Below are 27,468 nucleotides of genomic sequence, written 5' to 3'. Positions count from 1 at the left end.
TTCTTTGGGAGGCTTTTCTCACTTCCCTCCATCCTTAGCTGAATATGTCTATACATAATTCTATATTATCTAAATATATATGCAGATAATGATATTCACAACTGAAGATTGTTGTGTGTAGGGGAGGAAGACATTTCCTCTACCTGCTCTGGGTCCTTCTGGCCAGACAACAAATTAAATTCACATGAGACAGAATAACAGGAGAAAATTAAACAAATCTTTATAACATTTATACACGGGAGAGGCTCAGGCAAGCTGAGCAACTCAGCTAACTGGCCAAGGCTGCCTGTTTAAGTATCTTCAGCTACAGACAAGGAGGACGTTTGGGGTAGTGGTTTGGGTCTTCAAAGGGGAGGAAGGCAACTCACGTGGAAATGGAAAAGCAAATGTTTGGTAAACAGAACTTTGATAAGAGTGGGCTTAGCAAGGGTCCTCCCAGTCTACCGGAACCCAAAGTTATGTATGGTGATGGCCTGTCCCAGGGACAGGGCTTTATTTTAAAATTCTTTTAGGCAGTTAGAGGGGAAAGGTTGAATGTTCTTGCTGAGTCTGAGCCTTTATTGTCTTCAGCTCAAAATAATCCACACACCAGAGTAGTGCATTTTGGGGTGGCCTGCCCTGAACCCCATCATGTGCAATATGATAATGCCTTTCTTTGTTGGTCCTGAAGCTTATGACTTGTTTGCTTAATTATACAGTGCTTAATAATACATTTTATATCTACAATTGATTATAGTTAACTATACAATTTGCTTGTATGTACAGTGTGTATATATACAGTGTGTGTATATACCTATGTGTGCCTACATATGATATGCGTATGCGTATTGATTATATTGTCTGTATAAAATTACTCATTGTACATCTATACCTATAATATATATACATATATACACATAAATACAAACTTGTGACTGATATTCTGAATTAGTTTAAAGATTCACATGAGCTGTAGTTTTTTTTATATGCTCACTTAAGGAATTAATCTTATTTAGATTTTGATTCTTGCTAGCTGGCTTTAAATGTTTAAAATTTTTAAGTATAATTTGAATAGAGTTAGACAAAGTAACATTAAAATCAAGTCACAAAGATAAGTAGCTTTTTTCAGAAATGGTGACAATTAGATTAATAGCAAGGTCCAGGCAGGAAGGAGTTCTGCATCCTTACAATCTCATCTTTGAATAATACTCAGTTAAATCTATTGGAATCATTAGAGTCTTCTCTAAATCAGTATAATGGCTATGTAGTCTAATGAAATTAAGCTTTTCTACAGAATTTTCAGAAGTTTCAAAAGCCTTGAAACCCCAAATAATTTCTGAGAATTCAGAAACATTTGTCCCACCGTATTTATTTACAAGGTGATTTGCATGGTGAAATGTACCAAGCTAGTAATAAAAATGACTATTTGTACTTTTAAAAATTAGAAATGTAACTTTATTAAGACAGTTTCAATTTTTTCTCTAACCTTGCGTTTCAATTCACCTTGTCTTTAATTCTGCTTTTTGTCAACTGCCGTCTGCTTCATTACTCTTAAAAGTGTATGCTTTTTCAATAAAATAACTTTTGCTCAGAGCCATAATAAATTTATTACATCTCTGGATCCTGATTTTCAGACAGGGTGCCTGAAGATGTCAGTAAGCAAACTCAAATAAGACAAGCTCCATATTAGTTTTGCCATTGCCTCCTGACTGTAGACTGGGATAATCCATTTGGCAAGAAAATAGTGAATTTTTTTTGTCTTGTTCAATTTATAGAAATGTAGTTTCCTGTTTTGAAACTACCTGGATTCCTTGGCCTCTTATTTTTGCTTTAAGGACTTCTAGATTTTTTTTTTCTGAAATAAGGAAGTCCTTAGACACTATTTTTAGTCTGTGCTAAGTTAAATTTTTCGTCTAAACATATGTTGTTAACGTTAGTGTATTTTAATTTTTTCTGGTGATTTTCTCCCCTGAACTCTGTTGATAAAGATTGATTTAAGAAACACTGATGGTTTGCAGTTATCACTTTGTTTTTTAATCTCAAAGTCTTTCATGGTAGAAAAAGAAATAATTGAATGAACTCAGTTCTCTCCAATTCTGAAAGGTGGCCGGAGTCAGCTCTGAGGACTGCTTAGGGAGAGGTCAGTAAACATATGCAAATCACATCTTCCTTCGTATGTAAGAAGCTTTGCCCCATGTCCCTGTGAGTCTGATTTTGTATACTGTTTTAAGAGCGATAGAGATGATTTGATATGTGCTTGTTTAAAAAGTGGGAACAACTTATTATGTCTTGAGTAGGAAATCCTCTTTTAAGGGACATAGGCACTAAAATTCCTGTCATTTATACCTAATTGAGGCTCTTAACTTCAGTATTTGGAGTACATCACAAATATTTTATACAATCGTGCTTTGCATCCAGTAGAAGAGGATTTCAGAAAAGATATGAGATTGCATTTGCTTTGCTTTATGAACTCTGTGGTCATCTGAATATGTAGGAATGAAGAGGCTTCATGTAAATTATTACAAAGATTTTATTGTATTTTACTTCAACCTCTGAAAAGTTCGCTCTGTTTGCATCCTGATCCTTTCCTTGTTCTGCTGAGGTTGGGTACATAATTCCGGAGGGAGTGAGAAACTTGAGAACTTACAGGCAATATAAAAATAAGGCTTGGCAATTTTCAGTTAAAAGGAACTTATAATTTCATGGGCATGGGATGGTAACACATGTATATAAAATCATAATCCAAGATCTAAAAACAACAAGGAAGTTATTAACAGAGGATAAAGGGAAATGTGCTTAATTTTTTTGGATTCCATTTGCTTCTAATAATAGCTTTGATGCTTCTCTACGAAGAAGATATTAGATTGTGAATGTCATTTTGTCAAATGATGTTGATTTTTTTAAACAAATTTAGCATTCTAGGTAGGAAAAATAGAATCATTTTGGGAAATTGTAGATATACTTGTATGGTTATCTCATGCTTCTGCTGATCTTAATTTTTTTTCTCTGAGCTATGTGGATATGCTCAGAAAGATAGCCAGGCTACTAGGGTCTGGCCTAGATAAACCTTTTCTAACCCTTTATTTTAAAATATGTTCCGTTCTGCATGAGCAGTGTTGTGTGGGTAACGACCACCTGCTGATTTTTGTCTTCAATTAATAAAATTATAAATTTTTTTATTTCTGCTAACCTGCAAGTATGCTATAGATGCTACTAAATTGTTTTTAAAAATTCAACTAGAGACCGAATATCCAAACCAGAGTTTACTCTAAGAGGAGTGTTCAATAATTTTGTCACTGTGCAACACTGGCCTTTGAGAGAAGAAAGGCTTTACTGCCAGGTTGACCAGCAAGGAGACAGGAGGCCAAGCGCTCTAATCTGTCTGGCCTGTCCAAGGTATGGGGTAAGGTTTAAGAGATCAGGGAGAGCTGGCTGTTAAGGGGAAGCCCTGGCAGGCTGAGTTTTGATTGGCAGGCTGAGTTCTGTGCATGTTCCTGGCTGGCTGGCTCCCTGGTGACCTCTGAAAAATACCTTTAACATTCTGTTACGATGGGATCCGTTATGGGAGGTTACCAAGAAAAGTACAGTAAACAAGGGTAAAGTTGTTAGGCAGATTTAAGTCATTACTTTCTCCCTTCATAAGAGTTTTTAGAGATTTAGAACCCTCCTCTGCTTCCTGACACAGAGTGGGAGACACCCTTACAAATGGAGATTTCTCTTATAACCATAAATTTCCCTTACAAAAGGGTAACTTCTACTAGGTTGTCAGAGCTTTTCATGTGTCTGCTGTTTTTAAATAATCATCAGGTCAAAATAGCAGTTATGCCTGATCCTGTTGATGCAGGCTCGGTGAGTTGAGGAGTTGAACGAAAGATGTCTTGGACTCTCAAGGTCTGGCAGTAGGGCTCTTTTATTCAGAGAATGGTATGGAGTAGCATGGGGACAGGACCCATGGGCACTAAGAGCTGCAGGCATGGGAACAGGACCCATGGGCAGTAAGAGCTGCAATGTGTTGAGGGTTAGAGCTAAATTTGTAAGGCATAGGTATGTGAGTTATTTCTTTACAAGACAAAGGAAAGAGCATGAAAAAAATTGTTAAAACAGTAGCAGTGTAGGTGGGGTCTGGTTATTAGGTGGTCCTATAACTTTAGATAAGAAATCAGGTCTGGGGCTGACCCGGTGATGCAGTGATTAAGTTCGCACATTCCGCTTCAGCGTCCTGGGGTTCGCCCATTTGGATCCCGGGTGCAGACATGGCACCACTTGACAAGCCATGCTGTGGCAGGCGTCCCACATATAAAGTAGAGGAAGATTGGCGTGGATGTTAGCTCAGGGCCAGTCTTCCTCAGCAAAAACAGGAGGACTGGTGGCAGATGTTAGCTCAGGGCTAATCTTCCTCAAAAAAATAAAAAATAAAAATACAAATTAAAAAATTTTAAAAAAATCAGGTCAGATCAGGTCAGACCAGATCAGGACCCCCTCTGCTTCCTGGAGGATGATATAGATCAGTATGTAGGGCAGGACGCCTTGGGCTTTTCTCCTTGGGGCAGGGGCAGCCTTGATCCTCATCACTGTGGTTATAATTTTGTCAAAATTCCATTTTTCAGGATATGTGTTAGAAACGCCTAGAATTTAGCATAAATTACCAGAAAGCATCTGGACCAGGAACTGGAATTCTGAGTTTGGCCAAGTGAGACTCAGTGAGAGGTGTTACCATCCCCTTTGGTGCCACATAGAGGTCAGGGATGCCAAATTTATTGTAGTACAGAGCACTTGGAAAAATATGCATACCTTATGTTAACAGAAGCTGATCAGCAGTGTTTCAAAACATTGCCTTTTGGCCACGTTTCACAGCGTTCCCACCTGTGTGTTGGAACACACTAAAAACATTCATATATAGAGAAGGAATTGCCTTCTAGCATAATTCCAGGAAATGCTGTTCATGTTTATTCAGTATAACAGATGCCCCCCTGGAATTGTGCAATGCGGTAGTACTGTCTATACTGCACTCCAGGGCATAAACTGAGGGGATTGGGACATCTGTATGGGGTTTGAGGAAAGAATTCATGACATTTTCTTTGTAATATGTGGTTGAGATGGAAAAACAAAGTATTTGGAAATTTGATTATATATTAAGGGTCCAAATATATATATATATATATATATATTTTTTTCCCCCGCTGAGGAAGATTTGCTCTGAGCTAACATCTGTTGCCAATCTTCCTCTTTTTATATGTGAGCTGCTGCCATAGCACGGCCACTGACAGACCAGTGGTGTTAGGTCTGTCCCTGGGAACCAAACCTGGGCCACTGAAGTAGATCATGCCAAACTTAACCACTAGGCCACCAGGGCTGGCCCTATATTAAGGGTGCAAATGTTTTTGAAATCTAACGTGTCTTCCTTTTCATTTAGTAACAAATGTGGCACATACATTTATTTTGTAATTAAATGGATTTCAAATCAAATTGAACTTTCTCTTATCAAGAGTTTCAAAATAATGACTTTATTCTTTACGCATACTTAGATGTTGTTCTACAATGTTAGGATACAAATGATAACACCAACTAAACAGAGCTGATGACTTGTTTTAACCTTACTTTTCCAAATTTTAATTTTTGTTTTGAATCCATAAGCCTCGTCATTACATGTTAATATATATTCATGCAGTCCTTGTAATTTTCACTTAGTTGATTCTGATGCTTCAGTGTCAAATTAGCCATATTTTGAAGCTAGTAACTATCCAACAACAGATCAGCAAGGTGAGAATAGAGTATTGACAATTTTCTGAAAATACGCACACACCTTTTAGTTCAAACTCTTTATTAAACAAACTTTTCTGAACCGTCAGTATGCTGTGGTAGGAAGCAATAGCAAATGATGCTCTGATCCCATTGCTTCACATAAAAGTTGAAAACAGATGGGACAGTAGCAGCTTGGGTTATATTATATGCACTATTTTGTTACCATAATTTAACGTGGAATTCAAGCAGACTTCTATAGGAAGGCTTCTTTGGAATGAAGTGATGTGTTAATTGAATTGCCATGTTTTCAGAATAAACTCTTGATGTCAAAGCCTTTACATATTCCTGTGACTGCAAAACACAAACATAAGTCCTGTTTGTATAATATCTTGTTTGTTTCGTGGTTTTCTTCTACCGCACAGAGTATTTCATCCCCAGTAGTTTGGGTATTTCTCTACAAAACAGTATTCTTACAGACATTTCTTTTCTGGAATTTTAAATTTTTTTTAAAAGACAATTTTTAATAATTGGGGATTCATTAATATATAATAGAACTTCTTTTGATTTAATAATGGGGGATTTGTTAAGATATAACAGAAATTCTTTTGATTTAATAATCTTTGGAATTAGTGTTGTCTCTGTCATCTGACGTCTTTATCTCCAAGAATTTTGACAGCTGATACCTTTTCCATATCCTTTGCTTCACTGGTCCTCTATACAATCTAATGTTGAGAATATCATGTAACTGGTAAAATAAGTGATTTTGCAGTTTATGTGAGATCTTTTGGCCTCAGCCCTTAATTGTATGACCTTGAGTTCTGGAGTTCAGTATGGTACTCTTGTAACCTAGCTCATAGATAATTTTGAAGATCTTAATTCATAGCTTATTTATGTTTAAGATGGATGTATTACAGGAAGGTACAGCATGGTTAGCTTCGTACTTTTGCTTGACTTGATAATGTTTACAATGAAATAAGACATTTAGACCATAGAAAAGAATTGTCGGAGTACACAAATCCAGATTTGGTATAGTCATCCTACTGCCTATTTAGAGTCAAACCTTTTTTTGACTATTATCTGAAGACATCATAGATTAAAAAGAAAAAATGTTGCCCACTTTAGTGGAGATTTATAAAAATTCATTCTATTTAGATATGAAGTTCTAAAGGAGACTGAGCTAGTATGAATTTAGAAACTTGATCTAAAAAAATTAAGGCCTATTTCTTAAGAATTTGAGACTATTCAAAAATTTAAAAAATAGAATTGGGAAGTACTGAGATATGAATTTCATCTAATTCAACAATTAAAATTTAGAAATTCAAATAACGTAGATGTTAATTTATAGGATAAAACATTTGAAAAATATTTATTTCAGAGCTCTAAAGGCCTTTTACTTAATTCTTTTCATTAAATCTTGTTAATTTATATTGTAAGCAAACATTTTTTCCAACTTAGCAAATTCAAGTCAGACTTTGGTTAACTAATAAAATGAAAGCAATAGTAGGTAAATTCATAGATAGTTGATAAAATTCACACAATTAAATTCGATTTAGGAATACTAATACAAGAAGCTAGTAATGATAACCAGCACTGCTTTCTCTGTTAGCAGAAAGAATTATGAAAAGCAAAAGTAAATTAAATGGAATGAAAACTAAATATTTTATGTGGATAACCAGCACTGCTTTCTATGTTAGCAGGAAGAATTGTGAAAAGCAAAAGCAAACTAAATGGAATAAAAACTAAATATTTGATGTGTGCATGATAAGCAAAACTTTTTGATTATGAATAGATTGTGGCTAAACTAACCCTATTGACTGACTGACAGCTGGATGTTAGAGGGAGATGCGATTTTGTGTAGGATTGCAAAGTCACTCCTTGGTGGGGAGTGATCTGTATCACGTGTTGTTTGCTAAAAGGACAATTACCCAATTAAGAAAGTTTGTGGAGGGAGCCATACAAATAATGTTCAACTATGATTCAACTGTCTAAGTTTTTGAGTAGTAGTTTAGAAAGTCTAAAAATTCTTTTTGATGATCAGCACGTTGGTTGGGAAGTTCTGCTCTGTTTGTGGGGGAAAGTTACGCCCCAGTGGGTGGGAAGGGGAGTATGTGTGTATGTCCACAAGCATCTGCAAGCATTTGTGTGTTTATATATATACAACAGAGTGTGCTTTAAATTAGTCATATAACTTTTGACAGCCATAGCTGTTGGCTAAAGTGTACTGTTTTACAAACCAAGGTCATAGGAAGAAAAAATTTTGCTTTCTTCAATTATAGCTGTATTCAAACACTCCTTTTAAAAGAGCAGTTTATTTTACAAGGTATTGGAAAATGAGGTGGTGTTTTCCCCAAATGTCACTAACCTCTTATTTGAGGGTAGGCGTATTTCTTTTTTGTCTTCCCTATTACAGTACTTGGTATTAATAGGTTCTCAGTAAACATTACTGAGTTACCATTTGAAAAAGCATTAAACAGTAACATAGGCTTTCTAAATAAAAGTCAAGGCAGTTATTACTTTAAACTTTAAAGTTTTCTGTTTGCAAGCATTTAGGAATCTCTAGGTGATGTGGTAATACAGAAGTGACGTGTAAGGCTTTAGGCTTAAACAATGAATGATGTGAGAATGGATTTCTGTGCTTCATGTGCATATAGCATAATATATATATCTCATATATATATATTATGTATTATATGTATAATCAATCAATCTTTTTCCTAGAAGAGTTATCTTCGACTTAATTATACCGTATCAGATTTTTTTTAAAAAACCATGTTTATAAGATATACTATTAAGAAATTAGTTTCCAGGTACCAGTTGATTTCAGCGACAAGTTGTCTTTTACCTGAGGGCTGTTGAATAACTTGATCTTCTGACGGAACATCCATTGCTCACTTTCCAGGGATGTCTCCCTTTGGAGGATGGAAGTTCCAATCTTAGCATGTTATGCACTCCCCTTCTCCTCTTGCTTCCTTGCTTTCCAAAGCCTTGTGTCTGCCCTCTCTCTTCTCCTTTCCCTCTGCCTTGCTCAATTCCTTATCAATAAGAAAAACTATTATCGATGTGCCCTATCCTTTTAGGGGCACGTTGTCAGCTTAGTGAATGAATGTTAAGCTGCTGTGCATTTTAAAGAACTGATGAGTTTACATCTAACCTGTTGCAGGAATTTTATCAAGAAAGGGGGCCTGAAAAAAATGCTCTAACCCAAAGAGTTTGTCATTGTAGAATACCAGACATTTTGGTAGGCAAAGATAAGATGTGTGACTGATGTTTACGAAGATCTGACAAATCACAAAACTGTAACACAGAAGCCTATGAATTGTATAAAATTTACCCAGTGTTTTTTTTTATCTTACCTACTTAATGTAATTCTTTGTAATATACTAGTGATTTTGGTGCTAACTTGTATTTGTTAATGTATTATTTTGATCTCTATATTGATATTATAATTATTTTTCCACCTTATAGCCAAATTTTACAGTAATGTTCAGGTACATTTCAGGAATTTATAGTACTTCAGAGAGTTGTTCCAGAAAGTATGAGAACATGCTATTCTTTGCTACAAGAGTAATTTTGGGTGGTTCTGTAATTTAGTAATGTAAATAGATATTTTATAGGATAAATATGGTTTAATAGAATTTTTGTGAGAGAAATTACCTTAACAGAAACTAACACTAGAAAATGTTTTCTAGTGGGAAGAGAATTTTCAGATCTGCTTTAGCAGAAAATATTGAAGTTTTCTGTTCTCTATATGCACATTCTAGATTGTCTTTCAGTTGTTAGCATCTTGAATCCCTTTTGAGTTTTCTTGGACATCTGTTTTGTGAATTTATATTTTCGTCTATAAAATGGAGCTGATAATGCTTCTCAGTATCAATGAAGTGTAAATAGGGGCTCTCCCTTCAAGGTGGCCTGGCTCTATGTGTCTCGTTAGATGGGCAGCAGATGAAGTAGAGCCAAAGGCGTCCTTTTACTAGTAAGACAGGCTTTTAGGACCAGGATGTGTGTGTGCCACGGCCTGAATTACGTGGCATTTCACTGTTGAGCAGCCTTTATTTCTATACATTTGGTGCCATGTAGGTTTTCTCTTTGGATCAGTGTATTATGTGGCAATGTGTGTGGGACATCTGGTCCCAGGGAGTGGCACTGTGCAGTGGCCTTTCTCCATCCCTGTGGTTTTTGTTGTATTTGGAGGTTGGCTTATTTCTGTTTCTGTTGCCAGAGCCTTTTCATGTTTATTTGAATTTTTAAAATTTCTTATGATATAGCCAGTATTTTTTTTTTTTTTAAAGCTTTTCTTGTAGGTTTGTATAAAGTCACCACCTTCTGAAAGATTCAGGCGTTAAGGTTCGTTGTATGTGAGGGCTAATTCTCCTGGACATGGAGTGAAGGAGAACATGCTTTTAATTTCCCCCATACTGTGCTCAGCCTTCCCCTAGATAGAATAGACGGATGAGCCTCAGGGTTCCTTATTTTAATCCCCCCATGCCCTAGAAATTGTCCTTTATCACTATTTCTAATGAGAAATTTGCTATATATGTAAGCATTTTTATGTTATGTGTTTTCCAAGCAGACAAAGTATAAGAATTAAAGTGTCTGTATCTTAAAATGTGATTCATAATTATACTAACCAGAAGATACATCTGCCCCTATTTCTTCATCATGAGTAAAAGCCTCATTTAAAAATTGGTTTCAGTCCTATCCTGTGTATCATGCATTCCTGTCTTTCCGTTTTAGGTTAATGAAAAATACAAATTCTGGAGTGACAGCTAAGCACTATGCAGTGTAAATACATCTAAATCAATTCACTGATGCCTCTCTACCTCTGCTTTAGCTGAGTGGATTTCTTAGCTCATGAATCCAGGTCCAGCAACCCTAACCTAGCTGAATGTAAAAATTGAATAGGTTTCCAGGTCACTCTATTTCACATCCTGAAATAGTAGGGTTAGAGTAGGTTTTCAGCGTCTGCCTTTTCAAACAAGCTTTTGAAGATTGTGACCAGCCAGGGTTGGGAAACTAACTGGTTTTTCATTCTTTGAAAATGATCACACTTGCCTCTTAGTGGTGTCTCATCTGTTTGTCTTGCACAGCATGTTGAGTTGTGTTGTGGAAATTTCCTTTGAGTTTCCTTTTGAGACAGCACTGAAAAGATAAAGGAATTGGGGGTGACCTGAACCACAATCCATTATCAAGTCCTAAGAGGCAAAGATAACCAGGTAGAGAAACACAAGACAATCCAAAGAACCAAAGGAAGATGTTATCAAAGATTTAGAGAGTGAGTCAGAGGATATAAATACAAATATAGGATGCCCAGTTACATTTGAATTTTAGATAATGGATCATTTTTAGTATAAGAATGTCCAAAATATTTCTTGAGGCATACTAAAAATTTCAGGTAGTTGTTAGTATAAGTATTTTACCATTATCTATCTATCGTTTCTCTGAAGTTCAAGTTTATTGGGACATCCTACCTTTAATTTAGCAGCCTTATCTAGAAGCCCACTGATGTGACAGGAGGACGTGGTGTGAAGCTCAGACTCAGCAGTGTTGCATGAAGTAGCTGGCTTTATTTTAAAATATCTTTTGTTGTTGTTTTCTTGTTAATTACTTGGAAGCTAGCTTTGTAATTGGTAGAATAAACTATTTGCTCTTCTCTCTTTGTGGGAAAATTGTTGTCTCCTTTTTTTGACCTCCCTTGGTGAACAAATGTGCTAAACATTTGCCTTTACTTAGCAATATGTATTCTGTACGTGAATTCAGAATTGCTTTTAGAATCCAAAAATCTAAAGCAAATATTAATGTCATCCCAGTCTAGGCGCTCAGTTCTTTTAGTGTTAATCTTGAAGAAGGCTTTTATCTGTTTAATCTTCACAAATCCTTGAATTTGCTAATCCAAACGTTTGCCATGATGTCTTGGAGTTAGCATCGCATTTTTGCCAGCTAAATTTTGTAAGGTTCAAGAAGGATATAAATAGGAAATAATTTTCACTAAGAGAGTAATGTGATCCTTGCATTTATTGTCTCTAAGTTCACGGATATAAATGCAGTAATCAATATGATTTAGTTGATTTGAAATAAATGATTCTTAAAGTTGTAACTAAGATATCTGTTTGAGGTACGGACTAGAATTTGGTTATTTGTTAGGGAAATAGGCATGAGGAGACATTAGCCTTGGTCTTGTCTGTGCAGTTCTCCAGTTCCGGCCTCCTCCTTGGAACGGTCAGGATGGAGCAGCAGTGCCAGTTGCCTACACAGAAGCCACTCTCTAGCTCCTCCTCTTCCTCACCAAACCCTTGGTTTTTATTCAGATATCAGGCCTCCCCCTTATTATGTGGGAGGGGCTGGATTCTTCTTGAGTTCCCGGGATGACTCCTAATTGGTCAGTCAGTCATGATACTCCCTTTCCAACTTCAGTGATTTTTGTAGGAATGGACACAAGAATCATGTCTGGCCAGTAACATGTGGGTGGAAGTCTGCTGGAGCGTGTGCTGATTCTGGGAAAGTTTTTTCCTCACTCCACCCCTTTTTCAGAGTAAAAATATCTTCTTCTTCAATCTTTGTTTATTATCACGTGAGGATGCTTCACACAGATTTAGTATGGCTTTGTTTGGAGGCAATAAACCTGAGGACAAATCCGCACATGAGGGTTATAGACAGATGGAGGAGGCCTGGCTCCTTGATGACATCATTGAGCGACTGAATTAACTGACTCTGGTACCCTCATACCTTTGGAATTCTTGAGATATGTGATTATAAACCTCTTAATTGTTAACAGGCCGTTTTGAGTTGGAGCTTCTGTAACTTTCAGTCAAAGGCACTTTAACTAAATTAAAGGAGTAAGGTGACCTTAATGCTTATCTTACTAGATTCTACCACTGCATGTGTCAGAAGGATGGGTCAACAAATATGGCAACCTGAAAGTTCTTTACCTTCCTCCTCTTCTTTACAAATAGCCATTTCTAATTCGTGATGTATCTACTTAGAAAGTTAAAACTTCAAACATTTCTGGGGAAAGCAAACTTACATCATTTTCTTCTTTTTTTTTTTAAATTTATTTTTATTTTATTTTGTTTTTCTGCTTTTTCTCCTCAAACCCCCCCCAGTACATAGTTGTATATTTTAGTTGTGGGTCCTTCTAGGTGTGGCATGTGGGACGCCACCTCAGCATGGCTTAATGAGCAGTGCCATGTCTGTGCCTGGGATCCGAACTGGCAAAACCGTGGGCTGCCGAAACAGAGCACACGAACCCAACCACTTGGCCACGGGGCCAGCCCCCATTTTCTTTTTTCAAAAGCAGCTATCCCAAACCACTTATTACCTACAGGAAAAAGCCATTGTGTGACTTTGAGCTGGTCAGCTTGTTTAAGCTTTTAGACCAGTACACAGTTGTCTGCTGCTGAGTCTGTCCGAATTCCTTGTCATGAACATAGAATCACTGTTTCTTACAAATGTGGCTTCAGCATATGGAACTTTGCCATGAAATACCAGATGGTACCAAGGCACAAAGTTCTTCCTGCTTGAGAACAATATCATCTGCAAAACAGTACTACTCACACTGCAGCTCAACAAAGAAATCTTTTACTGTTTCTTCAGGCCTCACTGAGTGTGGCCGTGAACTTATTATTTGGACAACACACAAGCTATCTGAGACTTCTTTTCTAAGACTGTATCTGTTCCTTACTCCTCAGTTATGTCACTACTAGAGTCTTTTGCCAATGGTTATGACAGGATACATGCCCAGAAAAGTGGTAGTGAAGGTGATATCCTTTTCCACTCTGGATTTTCTTCCACTTACGTGAATTTGTATCAGCAAACGTTGTACTTAGTGTGTGTTGGGGGGACATAAAAATGACTGGCATCCATATGTAAGGAACCTGTACCCTAGTAAGGGGAAACCACATTAAGCAAATGATAGATGTATGTATGAGGTGCGAAAGTGGCACAGAGAATGGGATGACCTAATTGGGGGGAGCAGAAAAAAGGAGATTTCTAGGGGGTTTTATCAGAGTTATGTTCTCATAGATGGAAGGATATTCCAGGCAGAGGGAACTAACTGTGTGTGTGAAGACTCAGTGATGTGAGGGAGCATGATGGGATCGTGTTTGTAGGTAAATGGGAAGGAGGGGAACTTGTATTCACCTCTTCAAACTGATCGGATCGCATGATTGGATTTGCTAGATTTTGGTGGTCCCGTGTCTTGACCTGGGTGTGGAGAATGTGACTTGAGGAGTTCAAGAAGAAACCCTAAGTGTAGCCAGTGGCTAAGAGCATATCAGTCAGATAAACCTGGCTCTGCCCCCAAATTATGGGACCTGGACCACTTTCTTAACTTTTCTGGACCTTAGATTCCTCATATTTGAAACATAGGAGCCCACCTCATAGGGAGCTTAAAATAATCCTTATAAAGAGGTTAGAAATGTGCTTACTATGTAGTAAGTGGTCAATTAATATTAGCTATTATTGCTGGGTATTAAATTACACATTAATTAAAGGTGGTCAAGGGGAAATCATATTGTTTCAGAAGGGCAGTCCCCTCATGATCTACCTGGACATAGTCCACTAGAATTATTTGTAGGAAGGTATTGACTAGAAACTTTGCCTTGTGACAGACTCTGCTTCTGACTTGGTAGGTTGTGAGGTGACAACATCTGCTGGACTGCTTCCTGTTTCCTGCCTTTTTCCCATAGTGAACCTCTAAGACTACTTGTTGAGGAAGCTGTATTGATTTTGTCAGACCTTAGTGAAGGAGGAAGTGACTGTGGATTGCAGTAAGACCTTTTCAGAGTGGCTCCTGAGGTTTCTTCCCTCTGAACCCTCTACCCCCATAGTCATCCCTGACTTGCTTGATTGTAACAGATTGCTAAGGCTGTTATTTATGATAATGGGTGTATTAGTCAGGGTTCTCTAGAGAAACAGAACCAACAGGATATATATATAGGTATTGAGAGAAGATTTATAATAGGAATTGGCTCACACAGTTATGGAAGCCGAGAAATCTCGCGATCTGCCCTGTGCAAGCTGGAGAATCAGGAAAGCTGGTGGTATCATTCAATCTGAGTCTGAAGGACCAAGAACCAGGAGCCCTGATGTCCAAGAGCAGGAAAAGATGGATGTCCCAACTCAATGAGAGAGACAATTTTCCCTTTCTTAGCCTTTTTTGTTCTATTCAAGCCCTCAATGAATTAGATGATGCCCGCCCACATTGGTGAGGGTGGATCTCTTTGCTCAATCTACTGAATCGAATGATAATCTCTTCCAGAAACACCTTCACAGACACACCCAGAAATAACATTTTACCAGCTATCTGGGATCCCTTAACTTAGTCAAGCTGACACAAAAAACTGACCATGACAGTTGGTTGGCATTTGATTTTGTTGAACTTATACTATTAATGGGAACCATTAAAGGTTATTATCATAGGTTCGTTCCACTCTCAGAGTGGTGGCTGAAATGATGTGTCAATGAATAAGAGGATTCTAAAGCAGATTTTGAGGATAATGACCAAGAAGGCTCACCATTTCTCTTTCTTACCTATCACCACTTTCAGGAACATGAAACAGTCCTGTTGAATAACTACTCAGCACTTCATTTGATTGTCTCTTGTTAGACTCAGCTAAATGAAGACATAGTCAAATAAGAACATGGCAGTGGGATAGAAGGGGCATGTAGTGATAGGGTAAAAGCTGTGGAATTGGATTCAGGAGACTTATGTTAGGATCCTCGTTCTATGACCTAACTGGTTTTGTACCTTAACCTCTGTTTTCTCATCCATAACATGGAACTAATAACCCTACTTTACTCTCTGACAATGGAAAACACTAAGCAAATACTTAGGTGTTGCATTTTGGCTCTTGTTCAGTTTCTCTTCTGTTGGTCATATCACAGGGCTTTGCCACAAGCTTATAAACTGTGGGGCCTGCTGTTGTGAGTGAGGGTGTGAGTGTGAGTTTCAGGGTGCAGGATGGCTATGTGCATCTGTCTCTTCAAGGGACGCTTGACCATCATCCAGTTGGAATATAATGTGAGCCGCATATGTAACTTAAAATTTTCTAGTAGCCATATTAAACAGTCATTTTAATAATTTATTTTACCCCATATATACAAGATGTTTTTCAACATGTAACCAATATGCAAGTACTAGTGAGATGTTTCATATTCTTTTTGTTGTACCAAGTATTTGAAATCTGGTATGTGGGTTAGACTTGGAGCACATGTCAACTCGACTAACCACATATGAAGTGCTCAGTAGCCATGTGTATTGGACAGCACAGCTCTGGGCAGTCAATTGTTCATATGCATCCATCTTAAGATTGGTTTTTGTCTCTGACTTCTGCAGTCGCTGAAATAAAACCACCGTGTATTTCTAAAATAATAGCAATTATAAAGCGTTAATGTATGGTTAAGTACTTTTCCCTATCTTATTTATTGCAACAGCTCTATTAAATGTGTGTTATTACTGTCCTCATTGTTTAGGTAAGAACTTGAGGCACTGAGGTTAAGTGACCTGCTGAAGGCCCTGCAAATTGTGGGGAATCTTGAATGTAGCAGAAGTAGTCTTACACTAGAGCCTGTGCCCTTAATTACTCACTCTGCTGCCCCATTAGTCATATATAACTTTACTAATTCATGAAATAGCTGAAAATATCTGAGAGGCTGTCTTCTCAGCCATTTTGGTGGTTTGAGGTAATCGTGAGTTTTTATAATTGCGTGATAAACCAACTTTTTTGTGGGAGCAGGTGAGCATGAGAGTACCTGTGATGCTAGTACCTAGGATGCTAGTAAGCAATAGTTTTATAGCAACCAACTGACATTTGTTTATTTATTCTTTAAAAAAAAAAAACATTCTATGTGCTAGGCATTGTCGTAGTATGGAATTAGAGCTGTGAGCTAAAATCAAGTTCTTACTCTAAGGCAAATTTTATTCTAGTGGGGGACTTAATCAAATACATATAAGCTGTCTATAACACATCGGAAAGGATGAACACTTACCCTTGAAAGAAATGTGTGGTTATAAGGGAAACAGAATAATATGGGTATTGGAAAGGATGTAGGCTTTAGATCGGGACACTGGTTCAGATTCTGCTCCTGCCTCTTATAGATATGAAGTTAGGCAAGATGCTTAACTTCTTTGAGCTTAACTTCATTTGTAAAATGAGGATAAATGCTTTATAGGAGATGGAGGAAGATTTAATGAGACATGCGTAGAACATGCTAAGTACAGTGCAGCAAGGAAATTCATAGAATTCATAGATTTGGCATTGCTAGTTTCAGTATTACCAGCAGCACCCCTCCCCCAAGACAGTCCCATAATAGCAAATAATTTTGCTGAGGCTTGAATTCGACTAAGAGGTTGATGAGAATATGGATAGAAGTAATTCACTTAGTGGCTGAGTAAGCCTCGCCCAGGGCCTGTTTGTCCACAATGCAATGGGACTTTGCTGTTCTCTAGTCATCACTTAATATACATTTTATTCTAAAATATGTTAAAGATGTATTTGCTAATTTGGAGCTTTTTCATCCCCTCTTTCAATACGGTGGGATAACAGATTTCAGTCTGCCAAAATAACTATTTTTAATCTACCTCAGGCATGTGGACTCTGGTGTTCATTGTTCAATGGGGTAAGTTCATTGGATAAGGAGTTTTTCACATAAAATAACATTACAGAAAGAATATTTTTTTGGAATAAATTAAGATACACTTTACCAGCAAAGGACGGTAGTATTATGGCATTTTCCCCTGGTTGAGTATCTCATTGGGATCTGTATCAGTTAGGATTTTGTTCAGTCACATATCACCAGTCAACCCCAAGTAAGAGTGATCTGTACATACGAAGGCTTATTTCTCTCTCACGTAAAGGAAGGTGGGAGGTAGCAGTCCAGCATTGCAATGGCTGCTCCACACTGGGAGGAGGCTCAGGCTCCCTTTATCTTGCTGTTCCATCATCTTTACGGGCCAAGCTGACAGTTCCAGCTAGCACATCAAATTCCAGCTGGTAGGAAAAGAGGAAAGAAAGAAACAGGCAAAAAGTGTTTGCTTCATCTACTTTTTATGATTTCCTGGAAGTCACATACGCTTTCACTTGTATCTCATTGGCCTTAACTTAATCATTTGACCATGTGCATGGTCAAGTGAGGCTGGTAATTGTAGACTCAGATGGCATATTCACTGTCTCAAATAGCTGTGCTTACAGAAAGGGGCAAGAAAAGTTATTCGGATAAGAAGCTGTTAATAGCAATGCCTCCCACAGGATTTTGTAATGTATGAGACGTGGCCAGAGCCCCTGTGTTATTCTGTTCTGATACGCGGTTTGGGGAGGTCTATTGTTTCAGAAATGTGGGAGGTGCTGATTTTTTTGCCCCAGTGGTTTTATGTAGATCTTTTGCCAGAGTGTCGATAGGAAGGGAAAAAGAAGATAGCACCTATCCTTCAGTCTTTTCCCATTAATATCTTTTACTACATCTCATTAAGAAGCATTAAAGCTATGCTGTTCATCTCAGAGACCATCTGTGCCTGGAGTAAATCCTTTTACCTGCTTGAAAGAAAGTCTCTCTACCTCTCTTGGAGGTATATGCACACAACCCCACCCACTCACCCTCAAATCCTGGAGCTACAGTACCCACTGTACAGTACCCACTTTCACCTGCCACTTTGCTGTGAAATCTGACGGTGATCGCCTTTACTCACCAGGATGGCATGCAGCCCCCACCATGAGCATCAGGACTTGTGATGAGGGGACCACAGGTCAGGGCAGGCTCTGCACAGCAGTGGTTGCCAGGTTCCTGAGTAGCATAATGGCTGGTCTCCTGCTGTAGTCCAAGATCTTGGCATAAGTCTTCAGTTGATCATGACTTCGAATGAAAAGACTAGAATCTAATTTGAACATTAAAAAAAAAAACCCTAATAAACATAAAACATCTCAACTCTAGAAGTTTTTTTTTTTTTTCCTGTGGTGGTTATTATTATGGATAAATTATCACTGCCAGCTAGGATTTATAAAATTTAGCTTTAACTGTCAGTGTTCAAAGTGGTTTTTTTTTTTTCCTTTTCTCCCCAAAGCCCCCTGGTACATAGTTTGTATATTCTTCGCTGTGGGTCCCTTCTAGTTGTGGCATGAGGGACGCTGCCTCAGCGTGGTTTGATGAGCAGTGCCATGTCTGTGCCCAGGATTCGAACCAACGAAACACTGGGCCGCCTGCAGTGCAGGGCGCGAACTTGGCCACGGGGCCAGCCCTTGGAAGTGTTCTTTTTATAAGGCTAATTTCTTGGTTGTGTTTAGGTATTTCATGGATATTTATGTTCTAGTCAAGTATCTGCAATTTATTTTCATATAAAAAGCACTTTTAAAATTCCCATTAGATAATTGCTGCTAGTTAAATTTTTATTTTTGAAAAATATTTTATTCCTTCATGGTTAAATCGGCTAGTGTGAGGACCATATATGAGCAAAGCTAAAATAGAGGCTGAATAATAATAAAATCAGCTGCCCCAAAGAATGCTAATTAGTTGTGTCAAACTGGATCATTACACGTAATGACAGATTTCCTGCTTCCTTCTTAATCCTGAACTGATGAAGGTTTTTTATAATGACCTGGATGAGGACTATGGATAATACCGTATTATGTTAGCGGATATAACAAAGCTAGGAAAGCTCTTGGGTCATTGGGTGAAGGAATTAGAATTCTAAAAAACTCTTAATCAACTGGAGCAATGGACCAAATAAATCTAGCAAGATGAAACATGGCTTAGTGAAGCACGTGTAAGAACGTTTTAGAAATTTTTGTTGATTATAAGCACGATGTGAGTCAGTTGATGTGACTGCCAAGAAGAGTTAATTTGTTTTTAGTTTGAGTTAATAGACATGGAATGCTTAGAATGTGGGAAGTGATCCTCCCACTTGTCTCTGTTGGCCACACTATCCTAGGAGAATCACGATCAGTCTACCCAGTACATTTTAGGAGGGACATTGCTCTTGTAATGAGTTTCATTTGCTTAATGTCATAGCTTTCAAAGTGCTTTTTTATACTTTCCTAAATAAAACTTAAATAAAGCTATTTAATGCTTAATTTATGGACAAATTGGAGAGTACCCTGAGGACATTGAGGAAATCAGCAAAGTTTATTCTGGAGTAGAGAAGACTCACAAATAATCTGATACATGTCTTCAAGTTCCTGAACTATGTTGAGGAAGGAAAGTTAACGTTTAGTCTGTTTTGTCTTTGACGGCACGTAACTAGGTTTGTGTGAAAGTCATCAGAAAGCAGGTTTCAATTCTTGATAGCTGTCCAAAATTAGAATTGGTTTCATTGTGAGGGAATAAAGTAGCTGTGTGTGTGTGTTAGTTAGTTTTAGGCTCATATGGAGGCTTAGAGACTAGTTGGTATGGATTGTGAAAGATTAATGCATTGATTAGAAGGGTGTGTTGCTGTCCTTATGTTTTAGTCTCATGAGAGATGCTAGTGAGTATTACCTTTCATCCGTCCCGTGCTCTGGAACATTTACCCTGATAGTTCATTGCCTTTGATGGATCCCTGTTTTAAACAAAACAATTCATGTTAAAGCCCAAAATACCCCCTAAGTTTCTTAGAAATCTTCAATCTTCAAATGTTAAAAAAAAAAAAAAAAAAAGGGATGCGGTTAAGTTCAACTCTTCTACATGAGAGGGGACTTGAAAAAGTCAGTCAGTTTGTTGTCCATTCTCCTTGCAGGATGATCAGATTTAAACTGTCGTGGATCATAATTGTTCAAAGCTGCTATTATAGCTTATTTTAAATCTAATTAAAATTTGAGTTGATAAAAAGGGTCCTGTGATTTAAAACCTAAAATGAATAAAGCAGTATAGGCTGAAAACTCTTTTACCCTTCCTTTCCATCTGTCCAATTCCCATAGCCATCCTTCTTCCATGGTTTCTCTCTACAAGTGGAAGGAAATTCAAATACAAGTCCTGTTTCCCCTTTTCTATGAGAGTGGTGGCTTATATTTTTGAAAATTTAGGTTGCTGGAATTTTTTTGCTGTCTCAGGGTTAAGGGGTAGGGGTTGGGGTATGGGCAGCTGCTATAGGGCTAAGAGCTGAAATTGACCAAATTCAATTTCCATTCAAGCCTTCCTTTCTAAGTTGTAAGCCTTTAATAGACTCCAGAGTTACGAAATATTTTTTTTACAAAAATGTAACTGTCAACGCAGTTGTTGTCTAGGTGGAAGACAGATTTTTGGTGCTTCCTACTCCTCCATCTTCTCAGAAACCTTCTTCTCTCCTATAGATTTAATTTGCGTTTTTTAAATTATGAATGAATATATCCATTTTGTCCATTTTTCTATTGGCTTATCGGTCATATTCTTATCAATTTCTAGGATCTATGTGTTTGAAAATTACCTCTTTAGGATACTAATTCTATTTTTTTTTTTTTTGCTTATTAGTCTTTTTTCCAGTGATTTTGCTTATGGTATTTTTTGCCATGCTAAATTTATTTTTAATATTTATGCAATTAAATTTATGCCTTCTGGATTTTGATTCATGGTTAGAAAGGTTTGTCTCATGTGATGTTTAAAGGAATTCTCCCATTTTTTTCTTTTAGTACCTTTATGGTTACATCTTTTAAATTTTAAAACATTGGAAGTTTTAGTTCATTTTGACTGTAACAGTGTGTGTGATGGTCCAATGTGATTTTTTTCTGCATGGCTTCCCAGTTATTCTAACACCAGTGATTGACTAGACCACTTTTTACTATTGACTTGAGGTACCATAAAGGTATTTTATAGTACAGTTCTGATTATATTTGGGTCTATTTCTTGGGTCTATTCCATTGGTCTATCTGTTGATGTATGTAATACAGTTTTTTAAAATAATGCTGATAGCATTTAGAGAACTCTGCTTTCTGACAGCTATCCCAACTGCTAGATTTTTAAATTTAATTTCCCCATATCATTTATGTGGAAATGCAGACCTCTTCTCCATATTAATAAAGTATCCATTTATTGACTTTATCACTAGAATATTTGCTGTTATTTTGTCTTAAATGTAACTGCAGTAATTTTTATTCATAAAAAAGATGAAGCCTTATATTTAGCCAGGTATCTCTGGCATGTTTTGTGAACTATACCAATATTGTTAGAGTTTCTAAGAAGAGAGTTTGCTCATATCTCCTTTCCTTGAATGTATTCATGAATTTTCCATGCCATAATCACCAAAAAGTAAGTCATTGATACAATGGCTAAACTTAAACACTGGTAAATTAGAAATTACGAAGATTTACAGGAATTTTTAAAGAACATGAAGAAATCCACAGGTTCTGGTTTTTGAATGATATTTATTTTATCAAATAAGGGAGTTGGGACAAATGATCATTGAGGTTCCCTCCGGTTCATTGTCATTCCCACATACATTTCCATTTTACCTGGACACTTGGTTTGCAAGCTGAAGCCCTTCTTGGCAGTTCCCAGGGCTTGGCAACTAAAGTGTTCTCAGCTGTCTTGCTCTCAGCAATTGCTGTCCTTTTTCCATCTGGTGCCTTTTGTGAGAGCTAAAGCCGTGGACTTAATTTTGCTAGTACACACACACACAAAAGGTCCTTGTTTTCTCTTCCTATTATAGAAACGGAGAATGTAATGTAATAGTGTCGTTCCTGCATTTCAGCTTGGTTAACTTTCCGTAAAACAGAGATAACCTTAGTAAAGAAATGGAATGGTCTTCTCTCTTGACTGCTCAGGGCAAGAGGTTTTTGTTGTTGTTGTTGTTTTTACACTGGAGTGCAATAGGGCACTTCTTTATCAATCTGTTACTACCAGCGACAGTTTCTTTACTAACTGTCTTGTTTGTTAGACTCCTAAATAAAACCCATTTTTTGAAAGAGCTTGTCTCTTTATATTTGAATGTTATTTTAATAAGCCTTTTGAACAGATTTAACCTTATTTCACATCAGCTTTCTTTTCGAAGCCAAATCATACCAGTTTGTTTAGTCTTTCTAATCCTTGAATCATTTTATCCTCAGCATGTTTCCAAATGCTTTACATATCTCTGTAGAATACAGAACTGGACTGAGTTCTTTAATAGTCTGATGGGGATCGGATGAAATGGAAAGATCACTCCTTTCCTGTTCCTTATGCATCTTGAGATTTGTTATGTTGTCTGAAAGACTATGTTGTTCTCTGTCCAGTTAGCTTCTGCATGACCTCTGTCCTACCTCTAGTGAAACTGATGCTCCTGTAGTCAGGGCTGGCTTTATGAGCATGAGCCTGTGCCCGTGCATAGGGCTTCATGCTCAAAGGGGCCCATTCTTGGTTTAATGCTTTATCGCTGCTGTCCGGAAATTCTTGATTTTTTTTTTTTTCCTTTTAAACAAGGGGCTCCTCATTCTCATTTTGTACAGGGCCCTACAAATTAAGTGCGTAATTGATTCCGCTTATAGTTGATTGACTAGAAGATAGGTTGGTAAGTAACAGTTCATGTCTAACCCACCCTCAGTAATAATTACGGTAGCTAGACCCAGGGGGAAAAATGTGCTTGTAAACTTGCAGTGCTCTGCCTGGGTCACAGCTCTTCCCACAACACGCTTCAAGATGCACTCACTGCCCGCCTGTTGCACGTCTGTTCTCTTTTGGATTGTCTCCTCCTTATCTCTTTATCTCAACTCAGGCGTTGAACAAACATATTTGTTCATGCAATCCAAACTTTTGGCGTCTGACAGCTGTGCTTTCTAGAGGATTCTTTCTCAGGGTCCTTCTGTCCTTTGCAGTCTTCCTTCCTGTTCCTCTTGTCCAGGGCTGATAGTTGTCCGCTCATCTCTAAGAGCCCTTGTTCTCTCTGCCCTCTCTGTTCAGGACAGTTGGAAATCTTGCACAAGTAAACTCATCCAAATTTTAGTTTTTTTCTGTCTGTGCAAAGCAGGCCTGGAGAGTAATCACAGGAATTCTGTCCAGGGTAGAAATTTGGATTTCGTTGCAATATCAGGATTCCAGAGGGTGTGGGGAAGTGACTTGGAAACATTTACAATTGAGCCATAAGTATAAATAGTAGGATTTTTTTTTAGCTTTTATTTACCATAAAGTTAATTCTAGGTGTCATATCTAATAAACATATAGCCAAATATAACTTTCAAGAGTCATTACATTTCATGGATTGGCTAATTTTTCAACTAAATCTCTCTTTTTCTTATAGCTTAACAAGCAACAATTGCAGTTACTCAAAGAACGGTTCCAGGCCTTCCTCAACGGGGAAACCCAAATTGTAGCTGATGAAGCGTTTTGCAATGCAGTTCGGAGTTACTATGAGGTAAGTTTGAAGAGCTTTGTTTTGGCATTCTGATGCTTCCTTAAAGGTTTTTGTTTTAAATGACTTTCCCATTTTAAGCAACTCACTGGTGTGATAGGAAGGCTGTGAGTTGACCACCTTCCTGAAAGCATTGTCAATTCTATTTTGCAATTTAAAACCTCCAATTCCACAGCCTGGTTTTGAGAGATAAACAGAATTGGAAATTATTCACGTCTTTTGAGAAGTAAACTGTTGAGAAAAAAAATCATCTGGCAGTGATTGATATAGTTGAGTGTAGCTTTCTTTGGGTCCACATGTCTAAACTGTCCTTTGTAATCAGGATCTCAATAATAAATTCGTATCTTGTGCCACTTTGTTCCCTAAGAGTTATAATAATTAAGGCCAGTAACTAATTTCAAGAGGATAAATTGAATTCTCTTTACTTCCAGAAGGAATAATACTACTAATAGCACCTTGCTATTTCTTCTGGTTTTCGTTTGTGACTCGTGAGGAATTGTCTGGATTTCTGTGAGCACAGGTGTTCACACATGGTCATTAACTGTTTCAGTGAGTTGCCAGTAGATGTTCAGAGAGTTCCCTTCTTTCCTAAGCATTTCAGAATCATTTAGGGAATGGATTCCTTCCGTGGTGCAGATGCTCTAAACCTTTCAGCTGAAGAAGCAGACCATGCAAACGTATATTAAATGAGTATAAAATGAGAATGTGGAGATGCAATGTGTCTGAACTTCCCTGACGCAGAGAATATCTTTGCATGAAAACAAAGTAACTGGATGTACAGGTAATTGGTTAGATTTGTAATTCATTGACGGTATGTCTCAGAAGTTACTTACTGCAACCTGAGAGGGTTTTATGTTACCCCAAGCAGCGGCATGTTGAATAGGATGAACATACAGAAGCCTTGCTTACCAAATATGTGTATGGCATAAATCTGGTGGCAATAGTGGATGTAGTCTAGTAGGACCTTGACTCAGAGTATTTTAACAGGTATGGGACCTCAAAAATCTTAAGACGTTACATTTCATCTTGCAAGACTCAAAGACTATAAGTCTTTGAGTCAAAGTCTTGCAAGATGAAATCTTGCCCTGAATCGTGAAAGATGAAATATAAAAGCCTTTATTTGCACCATGTAGTAAAAGAAAAGCCAAAGTCTGTGTTTGGGATGAAGGAAATGTGGCTCAGGAAAATAATTTGTATAAAAAGATGTAATTTTTAAAACAGCTCATTTTTGGTTTTGGTAAATGTACCATGGCACTATACATCTTAACATGAGGAAAACAAATTGGGCAAAGACCTCTCCTTACTATTTTTGCAACTTTTGTGTATATCTGAAATTTTTCCAAAATAAGTGTATTTAAACAAAGTAATCATAATATGTGGCCAGTAAAAGGCACACTTAAGCTGTGTTAACAGAAACATTGTAACTCTAATAAAGGAGAGAGTATCCCATTGTGTTCTACATGAGGATTGTGTTCTCTTCTGGCACCATATATAAGTAAAAATATGTGGACAAATTTAGGGTTAGGTTTAAAACATATATGTGGGTTATTGAAGGAACTGGGGATGTTTAGGCTGGAGACAGATTTGGCTTGTGTTGTATGTGGTCCAAAGAGTAAAACTAGGACTAAGGCTGAAACTGTAGCAGAGAAGAGTTCAAGCTAACATTGTTGGAGTTGGGTCACGCTGCTCAGATACAGAATGGGCTGGTGAGTGCATGCAGCATCACTGGCGGCCAGATGCTGGCTCCACTTCACAATCACTTGGGAGTCATATTGCACAAGCAGGTCCCAGAGCTCTGCCTGGGACTTACTGAATCAGAATTTCAGAATCTGTACTTGTATTTATTTTTTTCAAAGATTGGCACCTGAGCTAACAACTGTTGCCAATCTTCTTTTTTTTTTCCTGCTTTTCCCCCCCTAATTCCCCCAGTACATAGTCTAGTTGTGGCACATGGGATGCCGTCTCAGTGTGGCCTGACAAGTGGTGCCATGTCCGCGCCCAGGATCCGAACCAGCAAAACGCTTGGCCACCGCAGCGGAGCATGCAAACTTAATCGGTGAGCCATGGGGCCAGCCCCAGAATCTGTACTTTTAAAAGCTCCCCAGGGCCAGTGCCAGTGGCCTAGTGGTTAAGTTCAGCACGCTTTGCTTCAGTGGCTTGGGTTCACTTCCTGGGTGCAGACCTACACTGCTCTGTTAGTGACCATGCTGTGCTGGTGGCCTACATACTGAAAAATAGAGGAAGACTGGCACGGATGTTAGCTCAGGGCAAATCTTGCTGGGGCCAGGGGTGGGGGGTGGTGGTGAAGCTCCCTAGATGCTTCTCTTACAACTGTTAGAGATAATTACTTGCTAGGATCGTTGGAGAGAGATGTAAGTATTGATGAGGTGGTTGGACTAGGTGACCAAGAGTTTTCTGTTCTTTGGATAGTATTTCCAGCCAGTGTTTACTCGTGAGACTATATCCCACTTGTCTTACACTCAATGTGGTGGTAAGATTTTTGATATTAGTAACGTGTTTTTGGAAACTACATTCATGATTAACATTTGGGGATTTATCCTTTCCCGCATGGCATACTTCAATAAGTAAGTATATTTTGTTGGAAAAACAAGTAAGATAATTTTTTTCCCCACAAAAGTCTTTTCCCTTTTTTATAATAATTGTGTATACTTTGCTATGACTAACAATGCTGGTGGTCTCTACTATTCATTATTACCTTTATCTAGTATTTTTTTTATAGCTTACCAAAAATACCTAACTTTTATCTTTCTTTTTTTTCTTTTTTTTGAGGAAGATTAGCCCTGAGCTAACTGCTTCCAATCCTCCTCTTTTGCTGAGGAAGACTGGCCCTGAGCTAACATCTGTACCCATCTTACTTTACTTTATATGTGGGACGCCTACCACAGCATGGCTTGCCAAGTGGTGCCATGTCTGCACCCGGGATCCCAACTGGCCAACTGCAGGCCGCCAAAGCGGAACGTGTGCACTTCACTGCTGTGCCACCGGGCCGGTTAAATGACTTGTCCATTGTTATGTATTTTGTTAGCATCTAAGTTAAATGTGAATCCAGATTTTGGCACTCTTTCTGGTATGCCACAGCTGTTTCATTATTGCCATTTTGAATACAACTGTGCAAAGCACTTCAGGAAGTACTTTTATTCTTTAGAATAAACCTTTTCAACAGAATTCTCATCCGTGAGATGAAATTAAGTGACTTGTGCCCAAAGCTGTGTAGCTGATTAACAGCAGAGCTAAAACCTCACTCTTTGTATTAAAGCTTATTAAAAACATATTCTTATGTTCTACCCAAGACCTTTTGAATCAGAATTCCTGAGGATGGAGCATCTGAATTTTGAACTTGCACCTGGTTGATTTTTGATTCACGTTGTAATTTAAGAAATATGTTGACTTAGGTCTTAAAGCTTCTGGAGTATAATGTTCCAGGAAGGAGCCATTTCTGTCCCGGTTACCACTGTGTGCCCAGTATG

General features: G+C 37.8%; 1 protein-coding gene across 18 annotated transcripts in view; it reads left to right on the top strand.

The window, feature by feature from the left end:
• Window positions 1-27,468, top strand: part of CADPS2 (calcium dependent secretion activator 2) — a 496,160-nt gene that overhangs the window by 99,822 nt on the left and 368,870 nt on the right. For all 18 annotated transcript variants that reach the window (XM_070616447.1, XM_008514417.2, XM_070616451.1 and 15 more), the window contains exon 2: window positions 23,870-23,983. In XM_070616447.1, the coding sequence (XP_070472548.1) occupies window positions 23,870-23,983 (114 nt within the window). The remainder of the gene's footprint in view (window positions 1-23,869; window positions 23,984-27,468) is intronic.

Source organism: Equus przewalskii, chromosome 4 (assembly GCF_037783145.1).
Source record: "Equus przewalskii isolate Varuska chromosome 4, EquPr2, whole genome shotgun sequence".
Taxonomy (NCBI): domain Eukaryota; kingdom Metazoa; phylum Chordata; class Mammalia; order Perissodactyla; family Equidae; genus Equus; species Equus przewalskii.
The sequence above is the reverse complement of the archived record's forward strand: the minus strand, read 5'-3'. Positions and strand labels throughout refer to the sequence as shown.